At 26.7% G+C, this 17913-nt stretch overlaps 1 protein-coding gene and 2 long non-coding RNA genes across 4 annotated transcripts; 1 reads left to right on the forward strand and 2 right to left on the reverse strand.

Annotated features, from left to right (window-relative positions):
• Positions 1 to 3225: 3225 nt before the first annotated feature.
• Positions 3226 to 5304, reverse strand: LOC126908477 (phosphoglycerate mutase 1). Its single transcript, XM_050690605.1, has 4 exons — positions 5076 to 5304; positions 4718 to 4950; positions 4062 to 4326; positions 3226 to 3714 (listed from the first exon to the last, which is right to left on the reverse strand). Exons 1-4 carry the CDS (start codon positions 5173 to 5175, stop codon positions 3548 to 3550), a joined length of 765 nt encoding a protein of 254 aa, XP_050546562.1. The 5' UTR covers positions 5176 to 5304; the 3' UTR covers positions 3226 to 3547.
• A 6227-nt stretch (positions 5305 to 11531) lies between these two features.
• On the forward strand, positions 11532 to 16918 carry LOC126908484 (uncharacterized). Of its 2 annotated transcripts, XR_007704769.1 has the most exons (8): positions 11533 to 12009; positions 12103 to 13475; positions 13616 to 13682; positions 14285 to 14401; positions 14631 to 14700; positions 15506 to 15603; positions 16286 to 16484; positions 16539 to 16918. It is a non-coding gene; the product is annotated as an uncharacterized LOC126908484 (long non-coding RNA). The 2 variants fall into 2 exon arrangements; XR_007704770.1 differs by lacking the exon at positions 14285 to 14401 and having other exon boundaries at positions 11532 to 12009.
• Positions 14022 to 14830, reverse strand: LOC126908489 (uncharacterized). The gene is made up of 2 exons (XR_007704775.1): positions 14737 to 14830; positions 14022 to 14284 (listed from the first exon to the last, which is right to left on the reverse strand). It is a non-coding gene; the product is annotated as an uncharacterized LOC126908489 (long non-coding RNA).
• Positions 16919 to 17913: the final 995 nt, after the last annotated feature.

Genomic DNA, 17913 nt, shown 5'->3' on the forward strand with positions numbered 1-17913 from the left:
CGTATAACTTACTCCTCAGTTTTATCACTATTAAAACGTTTTTTTTTTTATTTAATTTGTAAAAATGTGCAATATTTAAATTTATAATTTTTAATTTTGATACAATAACTAATTAAATAATGTCATTCATATCACATTTTCTTAATTAAATGACACTCGTATTATTATAAACTTGAATTTTTCTTTAAATTACCCAAAATTTTCTTATTTATAAAGAAAATTTTATTTATTTATTTATAAAGAATATTTACAAATTTGTATTTATTCATTACAGAAAATGCCCTATCTTAGAGATCTAAGCAAAGGAATTTATTTTACAATCCTTATCTAAAAAAGAAACATTTTCAACAAATAATTATTTTCTTTATAGGAAATTCAAGTCCTGTAAGAACATCTCTGATTTAATGTCTATCATTATTTGTACAGTTAAAACTAGAGTTTCTCTTCAATATAATTTTATATATTAATATTAATTGACTATTATCAACATCAATATTGAACAAATATATTTTTTTTAATATTTAAACTTAACTAGTTTTTTCTAATTTGTTAAAATAACTAGTTTAATTTACCTTTTAATAGTATGTTACACATCATTTTTTTCAGTTAATGAGTTTATAACTATTAAGTTCTTTCTTCTTTTTTCTCGCCTAATTCCAAATACTTAGGGTTGTTCACCCTTATCCTAAACTTCCACTTGATACGATCTCCCACATCATCTATGCTCACATTAACCGTTCTCATATCACATTCAATAACATCCCTCAATCTCTTTTTTCTTCCTCTATTTCTTCTTTCAACATTCATTTCTATAACTGTTCTTACAGATTTAATAATTAAATATACACGTCATTGATATAATATAATAATATTTATGTGATAAAAATAATCATCATTAAGGCTACTTGCAAACTCTTAGATATAAGAATAATTTCACAAATAGTATAAATAGGGCCCTTGTATATGTTTATGCTGATGTACACTTAAAATTATAGTGAACATTTTAATATAAATACTTATTGTAGGTACTATGAAGCTGCGTTAAATTGATTTTTTCCCCGACTCTTAAATAATAATATATTTACATAACAATAAATATAATTCTGTGAGTTTAGTTCTTACAGAAAATATTAGTGATGAGCATTTTCGAGTATTTAAAACTATCGAATAACTAGTCGAATTGTTTTTATATAACCAAATAGTTTATTTTTATCATAAACTATCGAATAGTTTTTGAATGACTATGGAATAGTTCGATAGTTGCTATTCGATATTTCCAATCACTGGAAAATATATCACTTTTTAAGATCTTCAAAATGATTTGAAAATAAGGAAATGAACTTTTTTTAAACTGAGTTAAGTTTAAATTCATTTTTGCTTTAATTTTCAACTTATCAGTATTGTTTCCAATTAACATAAATTAATTATTTCATCAACTTTCTAATCTTTGTTATTGAGTACTGTGAATATAATATTCATATAAAAATTATTTGTAAAAAAAAACAATTTAATTTAACAACATCAATACACAAAAGTATGTAACTTTTCAAAAAGTTATTCTACTATTAACTTATGTTTGAAATATAGAAATTATTACTATTTTTTAATGTTACAATTTATTTATTAATTAGTATTGCTATTTTTAAATAAATTAAACTAAACACATTAATTTAAAAAAAAAACCCAGTACAGGGGGGTCGCAACTGGTGACGTGGCATGGTTGGATCAAGTATAATGATATCTGACAGTGATTAAAATCACATAAAAAAAAAACGCTTCGATGCAAATCTTTAGTGTTTAATTTTAAAAAAATTGGTGGATTATTCCAAAAGCTACATGATCTGTTAGTTCCTTATTAATATCTTGTTTAAGATAAAGTATGTCGAATGAAAAAGGGATTATTAAAAAATATTATTTCTCATAAAAAAATAATATTGATCCATACACTTATCAATAAGTTATAGCATTATAAAGTTAAAAATATAAAAAATAAAATCAAGAATTTTCACACGAAAATAGCATTCGGTAGCCATTTTCGCAGTGAAAACAAGTCTAGACGTCAAATTTTTTTTTTTCAAATTAAAGTATATTACATTAGCTTTAATTTAAGATAAATATAAAAGTGTCAGACCTTCCGGAACACTTTCAAAAGTTAAGTTGAAAAAGTTAATTTTTTGTGAAAAAGTTTGAATCCCCCCCTGTAGGCAGGTAAAAAGTCAGATTTATAAAAAAAATATACCAAATAATAAGTAATGACATCAAGCATCTATATAAAAAAAATTAGATTGATATGTTCATTTTTGAAAAAGTTATGGCAGTTTTTAGTAAAAAAAATTGAAAAAATTAGCGATTTTTAAATTTGTAATTTTTTTGGAGGTTTCCCCCATTTACAGGGAACGAGGGAAATTTTTCCAATTTTTAAGTGTAATGTCTTCGACTAGATACGATTTGTGATCTTTTGACGTATCGTTGAAAGAAATCCGTTCCGTGAGAGCTGTGAAAAAGTGGTAACAGACACAAAAAAAAACACATCATAGTAAAACCAATACCTTCACAGCTTCGCATCGAAGCTAAAATATGAAATTCCAGTGAATCAATATGTTAGAACTACTTTTTCAATATGTAAATGATTATTAAATAATCAGCCATATTTTTTTCACCTTTTTCAATAGAGCCAAAAAAATGGCTATTTGCATATAATAAACCTACTCAAAAAAAGTTTAGTACTTTTTTCATATAAACTAAAAAAAAATTAACATGGTTGTCACAAATTTTAATTTTCTCTAATCTTTCCAGTCAATTTTTAAAAAATTTCTTACTTAACTTAAGGAGCAAAGATATATATTATTTATGTAAAGGGTGTCTGATTTCATCAATTTCCCTTATCTTTTCAAAATTTTCTAGACTTATGACAACCATTATTAAAGAGTGTTCCATTCAATGTATAATTATTACTTATTCATATATGCTTCTGGTTAATACATCTAAATTGGCATACTTGTTCCATAACCTTCTAACCATTAATAACATTATAATAATCTAGTCAAAGTTAAATATAATTAGGGAAAACCTTCCTATTTTAATTAAATTGTAAATTATAAGTTTTCTTTTAATAACAAAAATTTCTAAAAAAGTTGGAAGGTATAAATTTTATGAATAATTTATTTGAGGTCATTTAGACTAATGCAAATGTTAAAGAATCCATTAATAAATCATAATTTGAACTATAACAACTATTTAATAGATATATTTATTATATTAACATAAAAATGTTTATCTAAAATTTAATTTGGTAAATTGCATACATTTCAAAAAATTTGTTGGGACACTAAACAAAAAATAAATAAAAACATAAAAAATCATATACATACAACAAATTTAGACAATCAATAAATATTTTTGAATATAATTATGTTAATAATATGATATAAATATTTTGAAATTAAATAAGTTAAACTATCAAGATCTACACATTTTAATAATAGCTCTATAAACACATTAAATAATTTTTAATACATTAGTATTAACTTTAAAAACAAATGTATATCTACTTAGCTTTGCCTTGAGCAGCAACTGCTTCAATAGCTTTCCTCACAGTTTCTTCGTCACCCAAAAATTTCATTGAAACAATAGGTTTAAAATTTTCATCCAATTCGTATTCAAATGGAATACCAGTTGGCAAGTTTAAACTCATTATTTGATCATCTGTCAAATCTGTGAAAAAATTATTTGAGGTATTATAATTTAAAAAATATACCACAGCATAAATAAAATTTTAATTTTATAAATAATTTCCTAAAAGTGTAATAATCATCAATAGTTATTTTTTTTTTAACATAACTCTAATTATTTAATTTTTTTGTTAGAAACTAGCATTGTACAAACAGCATCATTTTTAGAAAAATTATAATAAATAGAAATGCATAGAAGTACTAATGTTATTTTAATTTCAAATATAAACATAAATCAAACTATGATTGTTTCTTTTAATAAATAAAAATAAGACTTAGATTTAAAATTTTTTTTTAAATTGTTAATTGATTGGAAAAAAATATACTTACTATCTAAATGCTTAACGATTCCTCTAAGACTATTTCCATGAGCTGCAATGATGATTTTTTTCCCTTCTTTCAGTTGAGGAATAATAACATCATTCCAATAAGGTAATGTTCTTTGAATTGTGAGTTTTAAAGATTCATACATAGGAAATTCATCTTTTGATGGTTCTTCTTTGTAACGTTGGTCATTGACAATTTGGTCATAGTATGCATGATCAACTTCCATTGGTGGAGGTGGTGTATCAAAACTTCGTCTCCATATTTGAACCTATAGTATTAATTAGATTGAAATAATTATAAACAGTACATTCAAATTCTATATTTGTATAAAAAATAATTTATTTTAATGTGTACAGCCAAAAAAATTTAAATATTTTCATTATGTAAACTAATTGATTTAATTAATGGTTTTTATGTGTACATTTAAATTTATGTCACACTAATTTTATTAATTATTGTTTTTAAGTAGAAAAATGTGCAGCCTTTTTAACTTTGTAAGTTACCTTTTAAAAAACAAACCAAAAATATCATACAAATTTGGTAAAATATTTTTATGCTTTTTCTTTTAGTTTTATGTTCTTATTTATTGAGATAAACACAATTTTAAAATGAATGGACCTATTCACTTGTTTAATTTTAATGTTTAAAAATTTTATTACTTGCTGTTCTCCGTATTTAGCAGCAGTTTCAGCTTTATTAAGTCCTGTAAGACCACCATAATGTCGCTCATTTAAACGCCAAGTTTTGTACACGGGAATGTTGTTTTGACCAAGTTCAGTCAGAATAGAATTTAAAGTATTTTGAGCTCTTTTCAATACAGATGTATGTGCAACATCAAATGAATAATTATTTTGTTTCAAAGCTTTACCAGCACTTAATGCTTCTTCTTCACCTATAAATTAATATAATTATTTAAATAATTATTATAATTAATGCATTAGTAATATGAAATATAATCTTTATTAGATTAAAGTTTAGTTAGTCATAAGTAATATGTAACCATTGGCGAATGCATACCTTTCGTACTTAAAGCCGCATCAAACCAACCGCAAAAGAGGTTTTTTTGGTTCCATTCGCTCTCACCATGTCTTATCATTACAACTCTGTACTTCGACATAATTTTTCAAAATTTTTCAAATATGAATAAAAATAACTGAATAAAAATTTAAAAGTCGGTTTGATTTTCTTTTAACCTTGCTTTAGTCGAATGTCACACCACACCACTCGGTATCAGGACGTAACAAAAATTAAGATAACTAGTCAAGAAGACGTCAGTACCAAATAAATTTTTTTTATTGATCATTAAAATAACCACTAGATAGAAGCACAACAATAATAAATTATGTAATTGATCAATAAAGTTAAACATTTTTCACATTTAAACAATAGAAGATTCCGTAGATTTTTGGCCGGTAATTTATAGAGAACACAATAACTAATTAACACATAGTTGTAAAACACAAACTTTCGTTTGTGCATACGAAAAAATATATAATTTAGATAATTATATAAATTAATTAATTAGTATATAATTTTTTTTCGTAGACAGACTTTGAGGTAGTTATGGGAAATTTCATAAAGATTTACTATCTAAAACATCATAGAATTCAGGTACGTCATATGGGAAGGGGCAATTTGTCATTTGCCCCAATCTAAATTTTAATGACTTACTGGGACTGGTTAACTTCATAAATTTTCAAGTAATACATTTGTTATAATTCAAAAATATTAAACAATAATCGTTAAGTAAAAATAATGAAAATAAATGAAGGGTGATGGGCTTAGTGAGAACCTGATGTTGTGGTTCTATCGGGGTCGTATGGTTCAAGGGTTTAGAACGACAAAGACAAGTAGATATGAAAATATATATTAAGTTCCTCTTATAGAGGTATAATAAATTTTTGTCTGGTTAGTTTCTAATGTCCTATCTAAGAGGCAACGAAACGGCGAAGCCAGTTCACGAATACCTCGGTAACGAGACGGCAGAGCCAGTCCACGAATACCAGAGCCCAATTTATGCAGTAGAAATCACGCTAGGTTTTTTAAAACATCTTTAAGGCAACGAAACGGCAGAGCCAGTTCACGAATACCATATAACGTGATTATGTATAATTTCTTTAACCAACCAGTCAAAATTGACACTTTAAGATATTAATTTAATAAATGATCTATTGCTTTGTCATCCTTTACTCAAATTTATTAACTCCAAATAATTGGGATAACATAAAATTACTTACTTCTTTTATTCTTGTAAATTGCTTGTAAAATGATTTGATAATTATCTCGATATGTTTATATATGTTTAAAAGTATTTAATTCGCACTTCGTCAAAAGATAAATAATTAAAACAAGTTCTTTTCAAATATAAATAAAACGCGTAAAAGTCAGCCGACAACAACACAGGGCTGTGACTGATAATTGTTTCTTTTTATTCTTATTTCAATTCGGAGAAAACGAACTCTCTTGGTCGCTGTCACTTCTTCTTTTTTTCGTCTCTCTGGAGTCTTTTCCTGACTCTCTCCAGAGTTTCTCCCTGACTGAAGTCTGAAAGGATTTCAGTGCTTTTTATAGTAAAATGATAGTACTCCCAATCCAGGGATATTGTTGTCAGCGCTTTTAGTGATATTTTTAGTTTATTGTATTTAATTATACATTACATGATTATTATATTGAGATAACATATTTAACAATTAATAAATTGACATATATATAAATAATAAGAAATTGTGTTGAACATCGTATTTATGACAGATAAATTATTTGTTTGTTTACAAGTTATTTAAAATACAGATTATACATTTTTCATTGATAATTGTAAGATGCGTAATGCAAAGCATTGAGCATATTACGACACATTAAATTATATATTCCAGAGGTATTCAAAGCCAAATTTAGCACTTTTCCCAAAAAATTAACTTTTGCTATGGGAGCTATGAACGTTTCTACGAGAGCTGGAGTTCCTTTGGGATAGTTTTAGTTTTAGTTATTATTGAGGTGGACATAATGCCCATGCACTCAGACCTGTTGGTCCATTGTGCGCACCTCATACCGAATTGTCTTGATTCGGTTTACCCACCTAAGTGTTATCACCAAAGTGTTAATACATTACCAACCATAAGTCACCTCTAGAGATGACCAAAGAGTCCTGTCTTTCTGGCGAAATTAAGTATCTCTCTGGGTTTTAGGTTTTTAATATCCTCTTTTTCAGGAAATGGTTTATTCAAGTAGTTTGATCTTAGTGTGGACAAGGCTTCACATTCGCACATGATGTGAAATGAGTCATCCTCTTCTACTCCACACTTCCTGCACAATGGTGATTCCGATACCCCCATTGCGTTAAGATGCTTAAGCAGGTGACCATTCCTTTGGGATAACTACTCTAATGATCTTAAATCTATAATATAGTCTTTTTCTAATATTATTTAACGTCCTCTCAACTAAGAAATGTTATGATTTTCTTTTTTTACGGAGACCAATGTGGTCACCTAGAAAATAGTGGTTTCCAGCTAGCACTCTCCACCGTCAGTAATCAGTTGTCGCGACGGTCGGTGTTAGCCATGTTTCCCGCGAATAGTTTTGTTATGATTTGTTAATGCTAAGAACTATTAAGAGTTGTTCACTAAGAAATATGCTATGTAATTGTAGCTAGTTGTTTCTTTGTTTTAAAATGTAGTCTAAACGTTTAATTAAGAGGAAAAAAATGGTTAACAGAAACATAATTCTTGCGTGAGAGCAGTGACGGCTCATGGCTTGGACGACGGAACGATCGCATCCCATACTAAAATTAATTAAAAAAAAGAAAATTAATTGTACATTCTTAATTCTACAATTTTTAAAAATATATTTTATTAAAAATGCAAACATTAAATAGTAAAATAGTTATAATACATTTGGCGCGTGTGAACATTAAACTTGTTTCTCTCAGTAAATGTGACGGTTACACATTCACACGGGAGCAGTGTTTGGACGACCAACAACGTCGTCCGAACAATATTCTGAAACGTATATAATAAGCGAGGCGTCCAATCGTGTGCGTGCGGGTTCAGTTGCGATCTTATGTGCGGGTTTTGGACGACCGGCAGCGTTGTCCATACGGTAAAATATTAGTATATTACTATTTTGGGTAATTTATTTTTAGAATTGACTGCGTGTGCGCTCGTCGTTATCGGGGTTGCGATAATAGTATAATCGTTATTATAATTATTTTTTATTTTATATTTATATTTACCTTTAAAATAATAATATGTGTATTGTGTTTTATTATCTTATATTTAATTTGGCAATTTTTTATACCTATGACTAGAGGTATTATATTTTAAGTCATACCCCCACCACCAGCACCCACAAACCATCATTGCGAATGAGGACGGAAAACTTGTATAGCTTAGCGGTATTCAACCGAACCTCGATATTTGCACAACGCGTTTCCGATCAATCTAGTTAATTGATTAGCCGAGTCAATGTTATCTTATTATATAATAGATCAAGGGAAAAAACGCTTTTCTGGGAAAATTACTTAGCGTGCTCGAATATTCAAAATTTTTTTTTTCAACGTTAGTACTCGGTCACCAGACTCCGGGAAAATTATTGACGAAGGTCGGAAAATTTTTGCCGCTCGCCCGCGAGCGTTTTAAAATTTCCACCGTTTTCGAGAAAAATGCTCGCTGACGCCAGCGTTTTACGACTTAAGGTTTGAAATTTTCACCAGACCCGCCCAATGACATTCCTGAGATATGATAAAAAAATCAATTCAATTTTCACCGTTTTACAAGCTGTTTTTTTTTTCCACGCGCATGGTTTTAATGTGCGCAGTGATTCATTTCTGCTCATACGTTGGGTTATGAACCTTAATTATATGGTGTAATTTGTATTATTATTAGGACACTTTTTTGCATTTGCACTATATTTTATCAAGGAATATTATATGTTATACATAAATTTCAAGACGTTATAATTATATAAGTTTTTACTTTCATTATCAGAACAGTACATTATTAATAATCTTTTTTTTCTCATATATGATTTATCTATCATCTATGATAACTATGCTGTTCAACGTTAAACCGCAATTACCAATATTTTTATCAAAATTAAATTTTTTACAATGTGCCATGTATAATAACCTGCTAATTTTTTTTTTTAATTATTCTATAATATAAACACAATTATTATAATTAGATTATTAATCATTTTTGTGTATAATAGGGATGTATTTAAGAGAGATATGGGCCCCCCTTGAACCACAGCTATCAATATTTTTTAAGCAACTTCTAATATATAAGGACCTAATGTCCTTTTTTTTCATCATTACTTTAATTTTAGCAAAAAAATTTCTATAACATGTTTAACAAAGTAAAAAATATTAAATTGTCTCCTAAAATAATTTTTGAATAAGCCTAAAGGGAATACCTCATTAACAAACGTCAACCTTATACCCAATACAGTTTACTATATTCTCTTTTTGAATTTTCCTGATTTTAATAATAACATTTTTATATATACTTTATTGCACTGAATCTGATACAATATTTTTTCTGAAAAACACTTATCGTGACCGGCGTACCCCTACCGGAATCAGTGGCCTACTTATGATGACGGCCCGAAGAGGCTTACTCGTCGAGTGCGCGTAAGGCTCGAAGGGCTCCGGGTCTGGTGCGGAGCCCCATAGACTATATTTTATTGAATAACCAAGTTTTATAGCACCATTGATCATACAATAATTTTTTTTTAGAATAATAATTTATTAAGCGCATATTTTATTGTTTTTTTTTTTTTTTACACATACTTGCATTATGATTGGTTCAAATAATTCGGCGCTCTAATTATAATTAAGTAAATAACATACAGAGTGATTCGTCCCTTCAAGGATAAAAAACTTAAACTTTAATTATTCCTTTTTTAAAGTTTTTTTTCTATCGTACACCAAACTAAAAATAGTAGTTTCAATTAAAGAAAATTAAATTTTAAGTATTTCATTCTAGAAGAAATAAAAGTAAAATAACTTGATTACATATTTTAGAATTTTTTTAATCGATTAATATTTACCTTTGCGTAAATTTAAAATGTTCAATAATTACCAAGAAAATCGTTAAGTACATTATCCTTAGTCATTCTGTATAATATATTGATACGGTCCCGCGACCCGCGCCATCTTTGACAACCATAGTCCTTCTACTACGCGAATAAAGTTATTTGTCTGACGAACAACGCAAGTCATACGCCACAGTACAAAGTCCAGCAAATGCCGTGCGCCCGACGACGACTTCGACGCAAACATATTACTTACTATATGAAGTCTGTGATACATTTGCTATGCAGAATGTTCAGTGAGTAAAGAAACGGGTCAATTATTAAAAACAATGAGAACAATAGAAACCCGTTTCCTAACTTACTGAACACCTATGCAGATTACACATAGTCAGTTGAAGTCATCTTCGTGACATCTTATGACACGCATCGAATATTACTTACTTTTTTCCGCACGTCGTCAACCAACGTTTGTTTGTCCTTTTGTGTGTTTAACTTGTTTATCAGTGGGAGTAAAAGGCTTTACGTCAATATTTAATTGTGAAATATTGTGTCACATTTATTATGTATCAGTTTTACATGGCACCCCTTATCAATATATAGTTAATCGAAATGTATACATTATCGCAGCTTCAGGTTGTTATAGTATTATTATACTAATAAAAAAACCCAGCACAGTGAGATCGTGGCACAGAGGTGACGTGGCATAGTTGGATCAAGTATAATTATATCTGACAGTGATTAAAATCACTATAAAAAAAAACGCTTCGATGCAAATCTTTAGATAGTGTTTAATTTTAAAAAATTGGTGGATTATTTCAAAAGCTACATGATCTGCTAATTCATTAATAATATTCTAATTAAGATAAAGTCGAATGAAAAAGGGATTATTAAAAAATATTATTTCTCATAAAAAAATAATATTGATCCATACACTTTTCAATATGTCATAGCATTATAAAGTTAAAAATGTAAAAAATAAAATCGAGAATTTTCACACAATAATAGCATACGGTAGCCATTTTCACCGTGAAGATAAAATAAAGTCCGAAATTTTTTTTTTGCATAATAAAGTAAACTACATTAGCTTTAATTTAAGATATATATAAAAGTGTCAGACTTTCCGGAACACTTTCAAAAGTTAAGTTGAAAAAGTATATTTTTTGTAAAAAAGTTGTCATATTAAATGCAGATTTAGCGTCAGATTTATAAAAAAATATACCAAATGATAGTTAAAGACATCATACATCCATAAAAAAAAGAATTATATTGATCCATACATCTTTCAAAAAGTTATAGCATTATAACCAGTCATTTATTTGTTTAACATTATTATTTTCTATAAGCTTTTATAAAATTGTTCTATTTTGTATTAACAGTACGTAATTAACATGTGCTACCATAGTTTCGAATGTTTTTAATTCAATACAAATACTCTCATTACTTTTAAGTCTACTTTAAAGTGTATTTATATGATAGATTTGAAACTGAATACCATAAATCTTAAAAGAGATAAAAAATACAATGAGCTTAAAAAGAAGAAACAGTTATTTTGACATAACTGATAATGCAACATTACAGTGCTTGGCTAGTGGCATTAACTATCCTATTGGAGAGACTGAGGTAGATTTTTTCTTTAGGAAATAAACTCAATTTAAGTGTTAAGATGAACTTATTAAAAATACATATATTTTTATATGAAAATAATATCTATATTAACTTTAAGCCATCTAAACTTTGTTTTATATTTTACAATATACTTTATTTTTCTTTAAAATGGTTAAATTTATATTTATATTTTATAACTCTTCAGTTTGTTATTGGACGTTCTCTTGCCTGTTCACTTGTAATTGAAGAAAAATCTATAGCACGACGACGTTGTTTTATAAATAAATCCAATGGCCAATATCTTATTTCTCACAATGTAAGACTTAAAATTTTTATTGCATGTTTATATTAATTTGGCTATCAAAGAGAATAATTAATTCTAAGTTGATTAGCAATATCTGTACTACAGGGAACAGGTAATGAAACTTATGTAAATTGTGTGCAAATTCCTAATAACCAAAATGATGATCAAGTTTTAAATCACGGAGATGTTATTTTCTTTGCAGATGGGAATGGAAGTTATAAATATCTGTACAGATTTGTTTTACAAACAAATACAGATCAAAATTTGAAGTAAGATTATTCTTAAGACATCATGTGTGTAAGTAATTTGTAGAATATGGATAAACTAATATAATCAAATGTATTATTCATTTTATTAAACGCCATCAAATAAATTGATTAATATAAACACTATATCTAAATCAAAATTATCTGAAAAATATTATTTTAATTCATTCTTTTAATATATGTCAGTTATTTTTATTATAAACTTTCTAATCGCTTAATATGATAGTTACAAAGAGTATGAACAATATTTGTTTATAAAACTTTAAATATAGATTTTACATTTAATATTGTTAAAAAATGAAAACAATTATTCCTTTTTAAATTTTAACTTTTAAACTATGACACGACTTACGTAGCAAAAAAGGTGGTCGACTCTGGTTTTGAGGGTAGAGACCCGTGGGCCGTTTATTAAATGAGCGACAACAGATTATTTTAACAAAAATAAAACAAACCGCAAACACAGTAATAATAATCTTCGCATAATATCGCGGCACTTTCGATGGCGTCGACGACGCGACGTCCGGCCTGATCCTTGGGCGACAACAGGTTAGCAGCGTTGTAGGCGACGGTGCGCGGGTGCGGATCGGTTGGTCGACGTTGTCGCTTTCACAACGGGAGGAAGACTCTCGCACTAGAGATAGAGTCGTTCGCGAACGAACGGGTCAAAATAGTGAACGAAATGGTTCAGATCACCGAATCGCAGTGATCCGGATCCCCCAAAAACTAATTTTTTCCGGTATAAATCACACTGAACCGATTCGATCGCTTACCAAATATCAATGATAACATATTCATATGTCATTTGCTTATACGACACATCCCTAATCCGAATCGCGAATCGAGAACCGCAAAAGAATCAAAACTATACTGAATGTTCGATTCAATTGACTCAAAATATCTTTTTAATCGCGAACGGGTCTTTGAACCGGATCTTCTAGTTGCCCCGATTCGAATGAATCGGATTACTTAGGCGAACCATAATTCCCATCTCTATCTCGCACCATTTGCGGCGGGTCGTCATCGGACGTGCGGTATTTGCTGGACTTTGCACCGTAGCGTATAACACGCGGTGTGGGTCAGTCAAATACTCATAGTAGGGCGACGACTGATAAAGGTGGCACGAGTCGCGGGGCATCGTGTATAACGAAGCGACGCGGGCCGTGTCAAATATGCTTTGCTCACGAAAAATATTAAAAAAAACTTGCATTCATGGTAAAATGCTTTTTTGCAAAATTCAGAATTATGCTTAAAATATTTCATTCATATATACCCTATTCTTTTAAAATTACTCTGCTATTTGTGTTTAATTTTTATAAAGTTAGATGTTTAAATTAATTGCATTTATTTTTCAGACGAAATAATGAAGTATATGGTGAAGAATATGAATCTAGTAAAAGTCTATCTTATGTTGACAATATTGTAAGTTTTAATTCTGTGGATGATCTTTTTTTTTACAATTCATTTCTTTAAATGAATACAAAAATTATATATTTATTTTTAATTTTTACTTATGATACGACCCTATTTGGGTACATATCTCATATGCCTGTTAACAGTAACCCAACATTTTAATTAGTACATATCCCATTAGAAAAAACTTATTAAAGTATAATGGAATCAAATAATTATGTTTATTAATAATAAAATAAAATAAAATAATAATCTATGGATTCAAGATATGTTGAGAATGTCCATCAGGGAGATGACAATGTGCTATAAACATAATGAGAATTATAATTTTTTAAATCACAATTAAATAATAATAATAAGTTCAAATAATATTAATTAGATGTTAAACATTCATATGGTAGGTCTCAACTGCTTGTTGCACTACATTTTCACATACAGTTTTCTGTAAGAATGTGTAAAATTGTCAGCGGGTCCCTGTATATCTATCTGTAATAAGCATGAATGCTGACCAAGCTGTTAAATGTTATTAACTGAACCAAGATTTGTGCACAAAATGTGACCGTATCACTTATTTAAATCCAATTTTTTAATTATTAGTTGACTTATTTTAGCTGAAAAGTGAAAAAGCATTAATGAAGTGTTTTCTAATTGCTAAATTAGATAATTTTTATGAAACAATTAATCAAGAATCAAAAAAAGTTAACAAATTGAAAAAAACAGTTCTAAAAGTAAATATATTTTAAGTAAAAATAATTTAACCTCTGGTTAAGTTATTTTTTATGTATGGTTAATACATATTATATTATTTTCACACAATAATAATTTTTTTTATTAACATTTACTATAATTAAAAATATATATATATAGAATGTATTAGTTTTTAAATTAGTTCTAAAATCATGTTTTATTAACCTATATTTTTGTATTAAATCATATTAAAAAAATTTTTGTCCGCAGCGTAAACTCGCCAGTAATGAATTAACAAAAAAGAATTTAGACTACCAAAATAATTTAAAAATTCAACAAGGTGATTATATAAGTATATATATTGTTATTAACTTACTTTATTTAATTTTACACTTGTTTAAGCAAAGTCACATGATATTCTTAGTATATAACATGAAATATACTGTGTCTTAATCTGGATTTATTTATCTGTATAAAATATGTAAGTGAATAACCTATGAACACTTTTTATTTATTTTTTGGATGGAGTTCACGTAATGGGGTATAAATTAATTTTGGGCTTATTTATTACTATTGTATTAAATTGAACATTAGAAACATTGGTAACAATATCATGTCCATACATTTTTGTTTATAAAACATTACATTTTTTTATATTATAACAATTATAATTCAAATCTCTAAGAAAAATATAATTTATAATGCATTGTCTTGTATGGTCTAAATTGGTTTTTATAAATATTTTAGAAACATCATCATCACGATTTAANATAATGCATTGTCATGTGTGGTCTTAATTGATTTTTATAAATATTTTAGAAACATCTTCATCACGTTTTAAAAATAAATAAATCTTATTCCTTTTATTAAATATTTTGATAAGAAAAAATATTAATTAAAAAATAAAACACCTATGGATTTAAGACATTTTTGAAAAAATTAATTTATCTTATTTTTCCTAAACTTTCAATTGTATTAAGGCTAATGTTAAATTTCATTAAAAAGAGGTATTTATCAAATTATTATCATTTGTAATTCTATTTTCTAGATAAAATTATTAAGTTAAACTTTGTTAAGTCATTTAATAGCTTCAACATACTTTAATAATTATCTTTTTTTTTTTGAGAAGTTAATTTTTTTTCTAGATCAAATATCAAAAATTGAAGAAACAATCAAAGAAAATGTTTATAGTGTTCTAGAAAGTGATTTTCAATGTTCAATTTGTAATGAATTAATGGTTAAGGTATTATTTTTACATTTAAATCCATTAATAGTAGAAATATAACACGTCATCATGTTAAAAGTTCTTAGTAAATTTATTATGTTACTTTGGTTAAATATGCATTAGGGAATACTTTTTAATCAATTTTAATATTATTAAATAATATAAAGTGATAGTAGAGATCTGAAAACTTTTTGAACTTTCTAATTCTAGAATTGTAAATAAAATTTCTGAAAAGTAAAGCTAAAATATTTTAATTAAAAAAATAATTTCTGATGAAAATTTTTTTTTTATTAGTTAAAAAAGTAAATAAATGTGTTTAAAAATTAATTTGTCTATAAAAATAACATTGTCTATATATTATTATTTTATAATTTAGTAACTTTTTTTATCCAAAATTTAAATAAGTTTTTAAATTTTGTTTTTGATAAATTAGCTTTTAAGAGACTGAAAAAAAAATCACATACTTCATAATTATACCAACAAAATTATTTTATTTTAGAATTTGAGTTTGAAGTTTAAATAAAACATATTTTATCTCAAAATGTTAGTTCAAGAAAACTTGAATTTTACGCAACCATAAATTAGATTAAAAAAATGATTTTAAATATCTCATTATCATTGGGAAATAAATAAAATTTAGTCAACAATTTTGAAAATGAATATTTTATATAAAATTTAATATATTTGTTTTTTTTTTTAGGCGTGTACAATTAATTGCAGCCATACATTTTGTGAAATTTGTTTAAATACTTGGTTGAAAAATTGTCAAGTGTGTCCTCTTTGTTGAACTTTAGTTCATACCAAAACTCTTTGTCTATCTCTGGATAACTTTATTACTAATATTTGTAATCTTCTTGGGAATGCAATAAAAGAACATCGGGAAAAATTACAACAAGAAAGTAAGTATATTTGAACATTTATTAACTTATATTTATTGTTATAACTATTTTTAGAATTGACAGTTAATGTCCCACGATTAGAGTATGCACCACAAACTGCTAGAAGAGGTGGTAGAAGAATAGGTACAACTCAATGTCGAAATACACAACTTGCACATGTTCAATAAGAAATAGTGCAAAGAATTCACGAAGTTATGTTTTGATAAATACCTGAATTTTTGACTAATGTAATACATTTTAAACTTTCTAAAAGAAAAATTACTTTTTACTCTTTCATATTTTAGAAAAATCGAACAAAATATAATTAAATAATTATAATTATTCATGTGAATTTTGTAAATAATTTTAGTTTGTTTTTGTACAACTTAGTTTAATAAACTCTTACTACATATGTAATATTTAAACTTTGAATTTAAAATTGTTAAATTTTATATAAAATTAAGATAATTTACCTTATTGTTAAAAATAAAATATTTTCTATACATTATCTCACCTATTGTATTTTAAATTTTAATTAAAAGATATTTGATATCAAGCAAAATGATAGGTGCTTTTTTAACAACTATGAGCACAGTAACATATTGTTTAATGTTTTTAATACAAATATAAATAAGCATAAATATTTTAATNTTAATTAATTAAAATTAAAATTAATCACAGATTTTTATCAATTAATAACAATACCATAAGAAGTCTTAAGATATCATTAACTGACATTTATGAAGACACAATATTCTAACTACTAAAAAAACCATGATTATAAATATTTTACAATATTATCATAATAATTTTATTTATTTATTTTTTATTTTCGAACTAAAATAATGAATTGAATATTTATAACGTGTCTAATAATTATATTGAATTATAATATATTACATATACAATGATATACAAAAAAAATTACAAAAATGTGGTTTGAAAACAACAAAAAACTACAGTGGCGTATTTTGAATGATTTCTCGAATGGTGTCCAACTTTTAATGAACCTCACAAAAGAAAATTATAGAAATGTTTACTGACGTAAAAAAAACTTACTATTTTTCTAATTACTATTTTAGGAATTGACAAATAATTTGAAATTTGAAATTTTGGTACTGTTGTATCTTAAAAGAAACAACCCTAGTGTCTTAACTTAAAGTAATAAAAGTTTAATAATAACTCAAATGTATTTATTATAGATATAATTAAACAATGCAAAACATACAAAATAAATATACACTAAAAACACAGTAAAACAATACACAAAATGAAAACTTAATGTCATAAACGTACCACGCGAAAAGAGATTACCTTCGGTGCTCCTGAGGTCCTCTCTCCTCTACGATTCATGCCATTTCGTCTTATGTACTAAAATATTTTGTTTTTCTTCTTTTTGCAAAATTAATAATACTATCGTTTTCAAAAATGTTTATAAATATTTAATTCC

The sequence above is a fragment of the Daktulosphaira vitifoliae genome, unplaced genomic scaffold (assembly GCF_025091365.1).
Source record: "Daktulosphaira vitifoliae isolate Bord-2020 unplaced genomic scaffold, ASM2509136v1 Scaffold_5, whole genome shotgun sequence".
NCBI classification, from domain to species: Eukaryota; Metazoa; Arthropoda; class Insecta; order Hemiptera; family Phylloxeridae; genus Daktulosphaira; species Daktulosphaira vitifoliae.

Excerpts from the sequence above, each read along its gene's own strand:
- LOC126908477 (XM_050690605.1), bottom strand. The coding sequence starts at position 5,175 with ATGTCGAAGTACAGAGTTGTAATGATAAGACATGGTGAGAGCGAATGG. Across the intron at positions 4,951-5,075 it reads TGCGGCTTTAAGTACGAAAG|GTGAAGAAGAAGCATTAAGT; the intron begins GTATGCATTCGC and ends ATTAATTTATAG. Across the intron at positions 3,715-4,061 it reads AATCGTTAAGCATTTAGATA|ATTTGACAGATGATCAAATA; the intron begins GTAAGTATATTT and ends ATTTTTTCACAG.